The sequence below is a fragment of the Hemibagrus wyckioides genome, linkage group LG28 (genome assembly GCF_019097595.1).
Source record: "Hemibagrus wyckioides isolate EC202008001 linkage group LG28, SWU_Hwy_1.0, whole genome shotgun sequence".
Lineage (NCBI taxonomy): Eukaryota > Metazoa > Chordata > Actinopteri > Siluriformes > Bagridae > Hemibagrus > Hemibagrus wyckioides.
Window position 1 is genome coordinate 88,052 of NC_080737.1, and position 16,333 is coordinate 104,384.

Here is a 16,333-nt window from a genome sequence, read left to right on the forward strand (position 1 = left end):
TATATAAACATAACATATGAGCACTTAACATATAAACATAACTCTCAAACACTCTCTCAACACCTCATATCTTACTGCTATAAACATGAGCAGCATATATTTTTGGTGACACCATTCTGTACTGCTCTCGATAACATATCTTACTGTCTCTTGCTGCTATAAACTTAACAGCTATATAAGCACTGCTATATAAACACTGCTATGGCTTATAACAATATAAACACTCTTTATATCTTACTGCTCTCTTACTGAACATATGTGCTGTATGACTGTTGGCATAACATGTGGCAACAACTTATGAGCAGCAACATGGCAGAGCGCTGGCTATGAGGGCTGCAACATGGCAGCTGTATGCAGCGCTGTGGCATCTCATGCTGCTGCTGCTCAGCGCAGCTATATGTGTAATATGTGACCTGCTCATGTAGACATAACATATGGGCAGCTGCTGTAAGACCAACCATGTGGCAGCAGCCTATGAGCATATGAGCAGCAACAGTGTGAACCAGCTCTCAAGGCCACTGCTCATGAGGCTGCTCAGCTATATGGCGCTGCTATAAGACACTTCTTCTGAGCCTCTTTCTCAGGCCTTAACAATGTGTACTGCTGCTCAGCATAACATATGGCGCTTAGCTATATGTACTTTGCTCATGCTATATAAGGCAGCAACAATATGGCACTTGGCAGCAATATAACCTTTGCTGTAACAACATAACCAGCAGCTATATAAGCACTCAGCACTATGGCTTGTATGAGACATAACATGGCACTTGCTGCCATCAGCGCTGCTGCCTCAGCGCTTGCTGTATGACATAACATATAGCACTGCCATGGCAGCAACATAGCTAGCATATATGGCGCTTAACAGTATGTGCTGCTATGGCGCTGCTGCTGGCACTCAGCATGGCGCTTAGCTGTATGAGTGCTGCTGTAGCAGCTATGCTAGCACTTGCTGTATAGCACTTAGCTTATGTAGCGCTTGTATATGGCCTTGCTGGGCGCATATATGAGCACTTGGCTATATGGCATAACATATGGCAACAACATAGAGCACTGCTGTAACGCTTAACATATGGCATAACATATGGCTTGCTCAACCCATGGGAGCAGCAACATCAAACGCTTAACATGTATAACATATGGCAACATGGCATGGCTGTAAAGATGAGCAACAATAAGACGCCAACATAAGCGTATAACTGTATGGCAGCAACATGAAGGGCCAGCAACATGGGCCTTGGGATCAGGAATAAACGGCTCATGGCCTTGGCTGTGGCAGCAGCAGCTGGCAGCAACAATGTGACGCGCTCAGCGGGACATGCTCTCGGGCAGCAACCGTATGGCCTTAACAATATGAGCTGGTGGCACCGTGTGAGCGCTTATGACAGCAACAGCTATGGCCTTGGCACCTGGCGCTTAACAGCCAATGGCGCTGCTGCCGGGACAGCAGCCATCGAGCCTGCTGTATGTGGCATATGCTCAAGACCAACATCTCATCAAGCGCAGCTGCTATGCTCTTGCTGCTGCTCAGACTATGCTCTCGAGACCTTAGCTCTCAGAGACTATGCTGTCGCGACGCTGATCTTACCGATATGGCGCGAAAGCAACCCTCAAACAACATGGGCCCAGCAACAATATGTGGCTGCTCGGCACATGCTGGGCGCTTTCATGCGAGACCTTATGGCTCTCCAGGTAACCCAGCTGCTATCTCGACCGCTCATTTCTCTCTTGCGAGGTGTTGCCGTTTCATGGCATGGCTCATGAGCACTTAACATGAGACTGCTCAAATATGGGCAGCAAACATGGGCCAACAGCTGTGAGCCTTAACTGCGCTAGGGCCGCAACATAGGGCCAACTGCGCCAGTGGACCTTATGGCGCTGGTTGACGCCGTTATGGCCAGCAACATGAGCAGTAACATCAGGGCAACAGCTGTCAGGCTGGCGATATGTGCTCAACTTAATAATGGCAGCTTAGACTATAACTCGTGGCATAACATGGGCACTCAACATCTCTTATAAGCATAGGCCAATAACATGGGACAACAGCTCATAAGACCTTTTAGTATATGTAGTAACAATATGGCCTGGTCTTGCCGATATGGCGCTCATATGTAACATGTGCGACCTTAACATATGGCGCTGGTCAGCGCGAACTAATGGCGGCAACATGTATGTATGTATGCTCTGTGGGCGCTGGTCTTGAACATGAGCCTTAACCTTGAGTAATATGGGTGACGTGGTCTTCCACTATCTTGCTAACAATGGCAGCAATATGGCATAACAAGTAGGCGCACGATTCGACGTATAGCATAAACATGGCATAGCATGGGGTGCGCATGAGCATGTGTCAGGCCTTATATCGGACACTGGCTGCATAGGGACAGCAACATATGGCCTTGCAGCATGGCGCTGGTCAGCGCGCTATGAGCAGCAACAATGAGCGCCTTATCAGGCCTTAACCAGCCCATGGCGCTGGTCGACGCCGCTCAATGACCGTGCTGTCAGGCAGCAGCTGTGCGACGCAACTCATCGAGCAGCAACATGTAGCGCAACGCTGCCAAGCGCGGCAATATGGCGCCAAACTATGGCGCAGCATGTGAGCGCAACATCCATGGCGCTGGCATATAACGCTGTATGTCGGCAGCTGGCTGTATGAGCGCTTGAACAATATGGCCTCGCTCTATCTTGCGCTGTATGGCAGCGCGGCTCAATATGTTGCAGCAACATGGCAGCTTGGCGCAGCTATCGCGCTGATCGGCAGCCGGCTATGAGCAGCCTTACAATGAGCAGCAGCTCAGCGCTGGCGCAGCTTATATGAGCGCTCTTCGTGACAAGCTAACAATATGACTTGCAACAATATAAACGCTCTTTCTCTTGCTCAATATGTGGCATAGCTGTATCGGCATAACAATAATAAGCAATATATGTGCGCCGTAACCTGTTTGTAGCGTAACGTATGGCAGCAACATGACGCGACAATATGGCGCGCTATGAGGACAGTAACAATGAGCGCGAGCAATGGCGCTGGCTGAAGTATGGCAGCAACATGTGGCAGCTGGCAGTATGGCAGTGACGTATCGATAACTGTGCGGCGTAACAAATTATGGCAGCGCAGCGGATAACCGCGTCTCAGGCGCAATAGCATCTTCGACGCTGTATGGCGCAGCTGCCATGGCGAAGCAACTCCGTGGAGCGTAATATCGGACTAGCAGCTATGTGGCGCAAGCAGGGACAGCAACATGTGGCAGCAACAGTATGTGCGCATGGCAGCAACAGCCTGGCGCTGGCTGGCTGGCAGCAATGTGGACGACGCTGTGAGGCATGGCTTATGGGTGGCGCGTATCAGCGCAACATGTGAGCGCCCAACAATGGCAGCAATGTATGAGCGCAACTAGTAGCGACGCAGCATGGCAGCAACAGCAGCTAACTGTGGGCAGTGGCGCAGCGTGTGAGCGCTAATGGCATGACGCAGCGTGTGGCGCAATATGAGCGTAACAGTGTGGCAGCGGCATATGGCCTTGAGCGCATGGTGCTGCTGTGGCAGCAGCGATATCGTGCGACAGTGGCAGCAACGTATGGTGCTTTATAGCTGTGAACGCCTTATCAATCAGGCCTGGTATGGCATGGCTGGCAATGTGACGCCTTGGCTGTATGTGCAACTTTGAGTAAGACCTTAATATGGCAGCAACAATATGTGTGGCTGTATGAGCCCAGCAACATGAGGCAGCAACAATGGCAGCAACAATGTGGCGCTTAACATGTGGCCTTAACATGGACTAGCAACATGACAGCAACAATATGACATGGCTGTCTCTTTAACATGTGAGCCTTAACCATGTGGAGCTATATATGGCCTTGACATCAAGCAGCAAACATGTGACACTATCAGACGTAACATGGCAACAATGTGGCGCGAAACATATGTTGTAACAATAGGACCGCAACATGGACGCTTAACCAATAAAGACGCAGCTGCAACCAGTATGGCAGCAACAATATGGCGCAAACATCAAGACCTTGGCATAACTATGCGCTTAGCAACAATATCAAGGCAGCATTAAGTATGGCAGCGGCTCAGTACATAAGACTGCTAACATGGCTTATGGCCTTCACTGGCGCTGCTGTGTGGCGCTAACTTAGGACTGCGCAACTTATCGACAGCATAACAATGTTTAGCAACATGGGACCTTAACTGAGTATGTAAGCGCTTGAGCGCAATGTGGCTGCATGGAGACCAGCAGCATCGGCGCTTAGTATGGACGCAACATGGCGGCAGCAGCTATGGCAGCAACGTATGAGCGCGGCAATGTGAGCAGCTGGCTGTGGGCAGCTAACATGGGGCAGCGACATTAAATGACGCTACAATGGCTCAACTTAATGGCGCTTAACCATGCTCGACGCGCAGCTGCAAGAGACAGCAACATGGCAGCTTGGCTCATGTGGCGCCAACATGAGACCCCAGCCAACCAGTAATATGAAGCGCTGGCTGTATGGACGCTTAAACATGTGGCATGGCTGTGTGAGGCGCTGGTAGAGCGCAACGTTTATGGCGCTAAACATGGCAGCGGCGCATGTGGCGCGCTTATATGAAGGCGCTGTATGAGCAGCAACCTATGGTCCCATGGCTGTATGGCAGCAACGTGACGCAACATGGCAGCAGCAATGTGCGTAACAATGTGAGCGCTTAACATGGCATAACATATGGCCGCGAGCATATATAAGCGCCGCTGTGGCGTGACTCATCGGCGCAGCGCAATATGGCGCTAGCTGTAAGCGCTTGGCTGCTTATGAAGCCTTGCAATATGGCATAAACGCTGGCTGTATGGCGATTTGGCAATAATGGCAGCTAACATATGGTATAACATTATGGCAGTAACAATAGTGCCTGCTTTGCGATGTATGGCATGGACAGCATAACAACATGTATAACATAAAGACATATACACCTATGGCAAAGCAGCTCCACAGTGGCTAGCAACATGGAGGCAGCTATAACAGTATGGCAACTTGGCTGGCATCTTGCTGCCGTATAGGAACAGCTGCGTGTGACTTGGCCCGATATGGCCCAGCAACAATGCTAGAGCTGTATGGCAACATATGAGCAACAGTATGAGCAAGCAACATATGGCAGCAACCATGAGCAGCTGGTCAAACACCGGCCTTATGGCCTATGTGTAACAATATGGCGCTGGTCGCCTGCTGTAGCAGTTGGCGCTGTGTATGACGTTTGGCATAGCTATGAGCGCTTAGCTGGCAGCAGCATGGCCGCATGGCATCTCTTGTGAGCATGGCAGCAGCAATGGCGCAACGTATGGCGCTTGGCGCAATGTGACGCTGCTTTCTCGGGCCGCGCAACATAAAGTGGCAGCTTAACATGCGCTGAGCGCTGGCTCATGTCGGGCGCTTGCTGCTGTGAGCTGGCTTAACATATGGCAGCAGCTATGAGCAGCAACATATGGCAGCAACAGTAACTGTGGCGCAGCATGGCATAGCCATGGCGCTTGGCTGTTATGGCAGTGCTATGAGCATATGGCTGCTTGCGCACCATGAGCAGCTTGGCTGTATGGCAGCTAACCATGTGAGCAGCTTAACGTGGGCGCGTAATGGCGCTTGGCACCGTATGCTTGCTGCTGGTATGCGCAGCAGCAATATCAGGCAGCAACGTATGAGCGCTTAACCCATGTAACTGGCTGTATGGCCAGCGAGCATGGCAGCAGCTGTATGTTGCAGCAACAGCCGGCGCGGCAATAACATGTGCTGCTGCGGCATATGGCAGCTTAGTATGGCAGCAGCTGTATGGCAGCAACATGTGAGTGCTGCTGAGCGCTTAACATGTGGCGTGTATGTTGCCAACAATGTGGCGCAAACAACATCTGAGCAACAAGCATGTGATGCTATATCGCTGTAGTATGAGCAGCAACATATGAGCTAGCCAATATGGCCTTGGCAACATGTGTTTAGCCAACATGAGCGATTAACATATGGCAAAAAGCAACATGTGCGGCAGCAATGAGCGCTTATATGTATGAGCATAATGTTGCAGCAACCTGGGGCAGCTTAACAGTATGAGCAGCTGTATGGCAGCAACTATGGGGCCCAGCAACATGAGCGGCGAACATGTGAGCGCTGTATTATGGCTATGTAACATGACCCTTGGCTGTATGTGCTGGCTGCTATCTGGCTTGCTGGTCTTGCCATTGTATGAGCATATAACAATATGGCTGCGGTGTTGCAACAATGACGGTTAAACATGGCAGCAACATGGCAGCAACAATATGGCAGCTAAACTTGTAGTGTGGCGCTTGGCAGCATGTGTTAGCAACATGTGCCAGCAACAGTGACGCAGCAACAGCATGGCCTTAAGCAATGTGAGCGCCAACTATAAGGCTATAACAGCGGGCCAAAGCAGTAATGTGACAGCAACAGCGGGCCAGCAGCAATGTGACAGTAACATGTGAGGCTTTGCCAGCCATGGCGCGCAACAATGTGACCGCAACTGGCATTATGGCAGCTAACATGTAACAGAGCAGCTTTAACAGTATCGGCAGCGGCGTATGGCGCAGCGCAATATGTGCTGGCAACATGCATGGCGCAATATGGCAGTTGCTATGGCAGCAACGTATGAGCAGCTTAACGCATGACAGCGGCATATGTGCCGCTTGGCTGTAATGCCATGGCTGTAACACGATTATATGGCGCGCTGTGGCATACTATGGCAGCTGGCAATATGTATAGCCTATGGCTTATGGCATAACATGGTCGCTTGGCAATGTAGTGGTGCTTAATGGCGCTTAATGTGGCAGCAGCATGTGAGCGCTTCTATGGCCTTAACAACATGAGCAGCGTCCATAGTAGCAACATATGAGCCTTAACTAATAACTAACATGTGCTGTATGGCGCTTATGACAATGTGGCATATATGAGCGTAACATGGCAGCAACATGCATGAGTCATAGCATGTAAGCAGCAACATATGCATAGCAACATGAGGCAGTAACAATAGCCTTGGCTTATGTGCGTGCTGCTATGGCAGCAGGCATGGCAGCATGTGGCCCAGCAATATGAGCCTTAACTCAATGTAGCGAAGCAGCATGGTAGCATACAATGTAGCCGTAACAGCTATGGCGCGACCATGGCAGCTAACCAATATGGGGCTAGCCCAAGCAATATGTAAGCGGCTTAACATGGCCTTAGCTACAGTGTGGCGCTGTAATATGGCGCTTAACATGTGGCTTGTAACGTATGTGACGTAACATATGCTTGCTATCTTAACATGTGGCATGTAGCTTAATGACCGTGGCTGTAATGGCAGCAACAGTATGGCAGCGAAGCGTATGGCAGCCAACAATATGGCATGTGGCAATATGGCCTTAGCAACAATGTGAGTCTTATGGCGCCAGCAACAGCATGATGCTGCTGATGGCGCTTAACAGTATGAGCGCGGCTGTAACATGTGCAGCAACCTTCAGCAGCAACAGTATGTAGCTTAACTAATAATGATTGCTATGTATAGCATGTGTTGCCAGCTTGGCAGTGTGAGCACTGTAACCATGGCAGCTTAGCTGCTATGAGCAGCTTAACCATGGCGCTGGCTTATGGCATAGTATATGAGCGGCAGCTTGGCTGCATGACCTGTAATATGGCAGCAGCTGAGTAACATGGCAGCTAACAATATGAGCAGCTTAACAATGGTAGCAACAGCTATCTTGTAGCAACGTATAGGCCTTTGCAACATATGTGTGCAGCAACATATGAGGACAGCTTGTATGGGCAGCCAGCGGCATGAGCACGGCGACAATGGCTGCGCTCAACAATGTGAGCGCGGCAATGGTCTGCTGCTGTGGCAGCGGCATGTATGGGCGCAGCATGGGCGGCAACATGTGGCCTTGGCTGTGATATGGCACGCAACAGTATGTAAGCGTAAGCTTAATGGGCAGCAGCATGTGGCCCAGCAACGTATGGCAGCTCTTATGAGCAGCAACAATGTGGCAGCAGCAGTGGCAGTAACATGTGTAACATGTGAGCGTAACAACTATGGCCTTGCGCTCAATGAGTAGCTGGCACCGTTCCATAGTGAGTCGCGTATCAAGCGCAGCAATATGGCGCATAACCCATGAGCAGCTGGCTCAATGTAGGTTATATGGGCGCTGTGGCGCAACATGTGGCAGCAACTATGGACAGCTTAAGCAATGTCAGTCTGCTCATGACAGCTGGCAAGCCTGGCTGCCCAATATGATTGCGCTGGGATTAATAAGCGCCGCATGAGTGGATTGCTCTGAGCAACAGCAATATGGCCCAGGCAATATGTAGCAGCAGCAGCTGTATGAGTGCTGCTCTGAGCGCTTAACCCAGTAGCTAATGAGCGTAACAATGGCAGCGGTTGTATGCGCAGCGGCTGTGATGGCGCTTGGGCACATGGCAGCAGCTGTGTGACAGGGGCAAACATGAGCGCAGCATTAGCCAGGCTGAGCTCAGCAATTGTACAGTATGGCACTTGGCTGTAGTGCGCAACACCCAATGTGATCAGATGCTGTGGCGTAACATTATGGCAGCAACATGTGGTGCTTTGTATGGCAGCAACCAATATGTGCTAGCTGGTAATATATGTAGCGTAAGCAATATGACAGCAAGCAGTATGAGCTTGGCTGCTATGGCGCTAACTGTGTGGCATGCTGTAATGGCAGCAACAGTATGGCCTTAGCAAGCTTAACAGTAATGGCAGCAACTATATGGTACTTGCTGCTTATGTAGCGCCAGCTTATATGGCGCAACATAGCTGTGATTGCATAACATATATGATGTAGCAACATATGGTATGAACTGGAACTATAACTAATATGCAGCGAGCAACATATGGCAGCAAGCTATGGCAGCAACAATATGGCGCTTAACATGGTGCATGGCTCAGTAATGGCCTTAACAATATGGCAGCAACCCATGATTAGCAACATGTGATTGCTCAACATGGCAGCAGCTATGTGACGCAGCAATGGCAGCTTAGCAATAATAGTGCTGCGCCTGGCCAGCAACATGTGAGCAGCATGGCGCATGGGAGCAGCATATGGCGCTTGGCAGCTATGTGGCGCTGCTTTCATAGCATGCTGTGTAGTAACATGGCAGCTGGGTGTAATGGCGCGCCAGCATCGACATAGCATGGCCTTGGCAGTATGAGCCAACATGGCAGCGAGCATGGCAGCAACCTATGGCAGCTTAACCCATGGTGACCTTAGCAATGTAGTGATGCATGGCAGCAACAATAGCAGCTTAACTGTAATAAGCAGCATGTGGTATGCAACATGCTATGAGCGCCTTAACATGGCAGCAGTGTGGCGCTTGGCTTATGGCGCTTGCTGTATGAGCGCGACATGGCGCTGCTGTATGGCGCTTAACGTATGGCGCTGTATGAGCACGTATGGCCAGCAGCAATATGGCTGGCTTAACAGTATGGCGCTAGCTGTGACCAGCGCTGTATGAGCAGCAACGTATGTTGCGGCAGCTATGAAGCGCAATGCTGTATGACGCTTAGCAGGCGCAGCTAGCATATGGCAGCAACGTATGGCGCTGCTATGAGCGGCAGCAATGTATGGCGCTTAACATGGTGCAGCAACATATGGCAGGCTGTGCGCTTAACAGCATGAGCCAGTTAATATGCTCGGCGCAACATGAGCCTATAAGCATGGCATAACATGTTGCGCTGGCTCATGAGCAGCGCTGCTGTATGACAGCAGCAACTATGGAGCCTTAACAATATGAGCAACCCATGTAGCCAAACTATAGGGACAAACATGTGAGCGCAACTATGAGCGCTTAATATGGCCTTAGCATGGCGGCACATGTGCGGCAACCCATAACATGGCAGCTGTAACATATGGCATGGCTGTATATGAGCGCTGGCTTGGTATGAGCGCTTAACAATGTGCGACGGTTGGCATGAGCGCAACAATATGGCTGCAACTTATGTAAATGTGCTGCTATGAGCCTTAACCCAGTATGGCATAACATGGGCAGCTGCGCTGTGAGTGCTGCTGTAACCAATGTAGCGCAACATGAAAGCGCATGGCAGCGCAGTATGACGCCCAGCTGTATGGTGCTGGCACATGAGCGCAACATGTGGCGCAGCAATGTGACATAGCTTGTAGTATGGTGCTGCTGTGAGCGCTTGGCAATGTGTCAGCAATGTGATGTGCAATATGAATGGTGCTATGTTGCAGCGGCTTATGCTCGGCAGCAACAGTGACCTTGTTGAGTGCTGCTGCTATGGCAGCTGGCTGTATGAGCGCTTAACCAATATGGCGCTTGGCTCTCGCCCATGGCAGCAACATGTGGCAGCAACAATAGTGCTCTTTGGCCGCAACATGTGGCAGCAATAATGGCAGCAACATGCTGGTGCGCAACATGGCGCTTGGCTATATGTGGTACATAGCTGTGGCAGCAGCTTGTATGTTGCAACAATGAGCGCTTGGCTTATGTGACAGCTATACCGACTGCTTAACAATGTGGTGCTGCTACATAACAGTAGCGCGGCTGTATGAGCCTTATAACATGGCGCATAACATGTGGCCTTGGCTGTATGGCAGCTTAAACGTAATGTACTGCTGCAAGCTTAACAATATGGCGCTAGTATGAGCAGCAACATATGGCATGGCTACGTATAGCTGTGCCTATATGGCAGCTTAACATGCAATATGAGCAGCAACATGTAGCTTGTATGTCTTAACTATGGGCGCTGGCATGTGCAACATGCTGCTATGGCAGCGGCTCAATGTGGCAGCAACTAATGAGCGCTTGCGGCAGCGTGAGCAGCAGCATATAGCAGCAACAGTAATGGTGCTGCTTATGGCAGAAACAATATGGCAGCAGCATGAACCATGGCCTTAACTTAGTATGGCCTTAACATGAGCAGCAACAATGTCGGTGCTGCAGTAATGAGTAGCAACATGTATGCGCCTTAACCATAATGGCAGCTCAACATGAGCGCCATGGCTGTATGGCGCTGGCATTATGGCAGCAACATGTATGTGCTGCTGCTGAGCGCAACATATGAGCAGCAGCAATGAGCGCTGCTGCATGTAGTGCTCCAGCTTATGGCAAGTAACATGGCTTATGAAGGCAGCAACATGGCGCTGGGTGCTGGGCGCAACTTGTATGGCCTGTATGGCTATCAGCATGTAATTGCTCCGCTGTGGCGCTTGGCAACATGTATGGCAGCAACATGGCGGCGGCATGGCAGCAAGCATGGCTAAGCAACACATATGCTGCGCTTAACAATATGTAGCGCCTTATGTGGCAAGCAATATGTATGCAACAATGTGACGCTTGGCTAGTAATGGCAGCATACATGTGGCGCAACATATGGGCTGTAGCTGCTGGCTTTGCTATGAGTTTGCTATGGCAGCTAACAATATGGCAAACCAACCATGGCAGTAACGCTATGGCGGCAGCAATATGGCGCAACAATATGGCGCTTAACATGGCGCAATATGGCAGCGCTGTAATAACAATATGGCGTAACAATACGTGGCGGTTGCAATGAGCGCTGGCTAAGTATGAAGCAGCATAACATGGGCTAGGCCCAACTTGGCAATGTAAGCGGTTAACATGAGCGCTCTATTTCAATATGGCAGCAACAATGGCCAGCTATATAACACTGCTATATAACACTGCTATAACACTGCTATATAACACTGCTATATAACACTGCTATATAACACTGCTATAACACTGCTATATAACACTGCTATAACACTGCTATATAACACTGCTATAACACTGCTATATAACACTGCTATAACACTGCTATATAATACTACTATAACACTGCTATATAACACTGCTATAACACTGCTATATAACACTGCTATATAACACTGCTATAACACTGCTATATAACACTGCTATAACACTGCTATATAACACTGCTATATAACACTGCTATAACACTGCTATATAACACTGCTATATAACACTGCTATATAATACTACTATAACACTGCTATATAACACTGCTATAACACTGCTATATAACACTGCTATAACACTGCTATATAACACTGCTATAACACTGCTATAACACTGCTATATAACACTGCTATAACACTGCTATATAACACTGCTATAAAACACTGCTATATAACACTGATAACACCGCTATAACACTGCTATAACACTGCTATAACACTGCTATATAACACTGATAACACCGCTATAACACTGCTATAACACTGCTATAAAACACTGATAACACCACTATAACACTGCTATAACACTGCTATAACACTGCTATATAACACTGCTATAAACACTGCTATATAAGTGACATGAGTGTGAAATTATGAAGAGAATAAAACTGAGTAATACTCATTAAAGTTTTTAATAAAAGAGTGAAATACGGCTAAAGCAATAGAAATATTTGACTTTTGCTGCTTATATTTTGTCTAAACACAGTAACATGAAATAGTGAAGTATTTAAATTATTAGCAGTGTGGAATAAAATATCATTTAAATGAAATGAAATGAAGATTCTCTCAGACAGACAGACAGACAGACAGACACACACACACACACACATTGTGGGTGTATTATTTGGAACACTGAATGTGAAAACATTTACTAATGTGATAAACATCACAGCTGATGCCAAACATCCTTATCAATATTGAATGGACACACACTCACACACACAGATGGAATGAAGTGCAGCTACTTTGTTTATGAATGGCTGAAATCAGCATATCATTTCCTTATTCATTTCTCAAAAGATGACAAATGAATAATAATTTTGTACACATGCAATATTTTTACAGGCTGACTGACTATTTAAATATTGTACCAGGAAACAGGATTCCAGTGAATTTTTTTTTTCCTTTGGTGATGTGCAGTGTTGGGGAGTAACTAGTTACATGTAACGGCGTTATGTAATTTAATTACAAAATAAATGTAACAGTAATTCGTTAGTTACTGAGAAAAAATGTTAAAGATTACAAATAGAGTTACATCTGAATATTTTCTTTAAAAAAACTAGTATATGTTGAATAAATATTAATTTGTTGTTAGAGTTTGTTAAAGTGGTGCTATTCTGATGATTCTGATTGGTTCTCTGGTTTGAATTTGCGGAGCGTCTGCCAATTACATTAATCCACATTGCCGTGGAAAGCTTTAGGCCAATACACTGTCTGAGAGTGACCACCATGGCGAGTGATAAAAATGCATTTCAGTCCTGGAAATTTAAAAATAATTTCATCCTGAAATCCAATAAGGGGCAAATATAACAGTTCAGGGGGAAATTAGTTTCCCGGCTGTTAAAGTGCTTTCAGCATCAAAGGCTTCATTGTTGAACCTGAGGAAGCATCTGCAGGTATGGAACCTAGCCTTTCTTTATTTTATAATATATTTAAAATGTAAAATTTTTGTCATTATTGTGAGTGTACAGAAATAAAAACAGACCCTTTAGTTTGGAATGATATATTACTCGTTTCTGTATAATAAAAAGTGACGGAGTGGTCAGTTGATTTACTGAAGCTGCTCTGTGGAAAAAAATCCACTAAAACGCGCCTGCGCATTCATCGAGCCCACAGAGTACTCAAGACCTGTATTCATAACATTCACAACAAATTCGCTAGTCTGCTAGCTCCCTTTACCAGGCACACTTCTATTTCTGAACCCTTTGACAGTAAATATATATCTCACACTTTTCCTCCTTGTAAATGTGTTGGTGTCAGATCTAATATAACTCAGTTATTTTAGCGCTGTAGTGTACATTATGATGACTCTTTACAGATTATTATTATGGTTTTTTCCAAGGCATTGTTACTTGCCAGTGTGTCCTGTCATAGCTATGCAAAGATCTGATTCCTAAAACAGTATTAAACCGTTTTTGTTCTGAAGTCTGGTTTTGTGGCTGGGCTTAAAATTAAATTAATATAATCTTAATTCAAGTGATGAAAGATTTAAAATTCTAACAGTAAACAGAGTTGAGTTCTACTGTAAGGTTAACCCTGCCTGGGATAAATGTTTGGAAATGATTTAGTTGAAAATTTCCATTAGAAACTTAAAAGTAATCAGATGTAATCAGTTACTTTACTTTTATAAAGTCATTGAAAAGTTACACGACTTATTACATTTTAAACAGAGGAACCTGTAATCTGGAACTGATTACATTTCCAAAGTAACCTTCTTAACACTGGTGATGAGTATACAATACAGTACATTACTTTATAATACAGTACTATAACTTTAGCTGCATATTTACTGATAAATAAACCCCCAGCTGACCCGCAGCTGACCTGTAAAGCCACAGGAACATTTACACTCTTTACATTTTTCCCAGTTTAGATGATTCCAGTCTGAAAGAAATATCTGACATGTATTCACAGTGATGGTGTTTTTGCATTTTAATATTTATGTTAAATAAAGCAACCTGTAGAGCAGTCTATTTAATAACAACAACAACAACAACAACAACAATAATAATAATAATAATAATAATAATAATAATAATAATAATAATAATAAAATGATAATTTACCCGAGCAGAACAAACGCCAATATTGCAAAAAGTAGATACAAATTCTGTCGCATCGTAAACTTCCTTCTGTTAGTCCTTCACCCCAAAAAATTATGCTGCTGCCTTCTATTAGGGGTGTAGTGTGTGTGTGTGTGTGTGTGTGTATTTATAAGTCAGTGAGTGAGTGAGTGAGTGAGTGAGAGAGAGAGAGAGAGAGAGAGAGAGAGAGAGAGAGAGAGAGAGAGAGAGAGAGAAGGACCTGTGTGGCCAGTCTGACTGCTCTCAATGTATTTCCTTTTATTTCACTTTTCATTTATCTTCAGTAAATTCTTTATCCTTGACTCGGTGCTGGATCTGACCTTTCCTGTAAACACACTCAAAACTAAAATATATAACTGTAGCCAATCTGTCTACCAGCGTGTTTATGGACAGTGGGAGAACCTGGAGGAACAACCCCCCCCACACACACACACACAAAGAGAAGATGTTAAATTCCACCCTGAAGTAAACCAGTCTATGGATGGAACTGGGACTGCTGGAGCTGTGAGGAGACGATGCTACCTGATGTACATCCATTACAGACTTCTGTTTTTAATACAGACTTCTCAGATTTACACTGACATCATTTCTTAGAGGCATTTATTCACAGCGACACATTAACTCCAGACACATTCATTTCACACCATAATCATTTATCCCTTCAATATGAACCTTTACACGCTGATAAAAATCACACGCTGATCCTTATCAACATTGATTGGACACACACTACCATAGAGATAAGCAAACATTGCAAGCAGTACAAAAGAAACAGAAACATGAAACCCTTAAGAATAAGGTGGAGCTGCTTTGTTTATCAGCATTTGAATTCAGCGTGTCATTTCTCTGTTCCCTGTTTTTCAAAAGGTAATTTTTGTACATGCTTTTGCTGTTTTTGCACACATTTCAAACTGCCACCATTTGCTGCTATACAGAAGTGTATGTGTTTACAAGAACCCTCTTGTTACACTTCTATTTTGAACATAACATTGCACTGTTTATACTTTGCAGAATGTATTTTGTGTGTGTGTCCTGTACTCTAGTGTTTTGTATTGTTTGTTGGCAGTATGTTGCATGCCATGCACTTTACGTAGCTAGGACCTAGCTTAGTGTTTTAGGCAATGGACTACTGATTGAAAGGTTGTAAGTGCAAATCGCAGGTCCACCAAGCTGCCACTGCTGGGCCCCTGAGCAAGGCTGTTAACCCACAATTACTCAATTGTGTAATAAAAAATTTATAAATTGTAAGTCACTCTGGATAAGAGCGTCTGGCATAAGCCATAAATGGAAACTTACTTTCTGTCCTTAGCTCCGTGTTGTTTTGTATCTCTATGTTGTTGTTTTTTTTGAATATTTTATTTTGAATTTTCACATTTTAAAGAACAATCCCCATTCCCCATCAAAAAAAGGAAAAGGAAAAACAGAAACAAAAAACAAACACACAAAAAATAAAAAGAAAAAAAAGGAATTTGTAGTGTAATGACGTTGTAATCAATGTACTGATTGCACATACTGTATGTATATACCCAGGTATAACATACATCTGCAGTTCCATAACCACACATCGATCACACTCATATACCTATACAAAAGCACATACAGCCGTCTCTACATCTGCACATATAATCAAGAACATTAAGAACCTGATGCCACCTTCACTCGACCCCATGCAGTTTGCATATCGTCCAAATCGCTCCACAGACGATGCCATCAGCACAACCCTCCATCTGGCCCTCACACACCTGGACAATAAAGACACTTACCTACGAATGCTGTTCATTGACTTCAGTTCAG

General features: G+C 46.0%; 1 protein-coding gene across 2 annotated transcripts in view; it reads right to left on the reverse strand.

Moving 5' to 3' along the window:
* LOC131348050 (globoside alpha-1,3-N-acetylgalactosaminyltransferase 1-like) overlaps nt 1–14,646 on the reverse strand; it is a 37,216-nt gene extending 22,570 nt beyond the window's left edge. For both annotated transcript variants that reach the window (XM_058382607.1, XM_058382606.1), the window contains exon 1: nt 14,522–14,646. In XM_058382607.1, the coding sequence (XP_058238590.1) occupies nt 14,522–14,574 (53 nt within the window). In that variant the 5' untranslated portion in view covers nt 14,575–14,646. The remainder of the gene's footprint in view (nt 1–14,521) is intronic.
* Between the last annotated feature and the right edge of the window lie 1,687 nt (nt 14,647–16,333).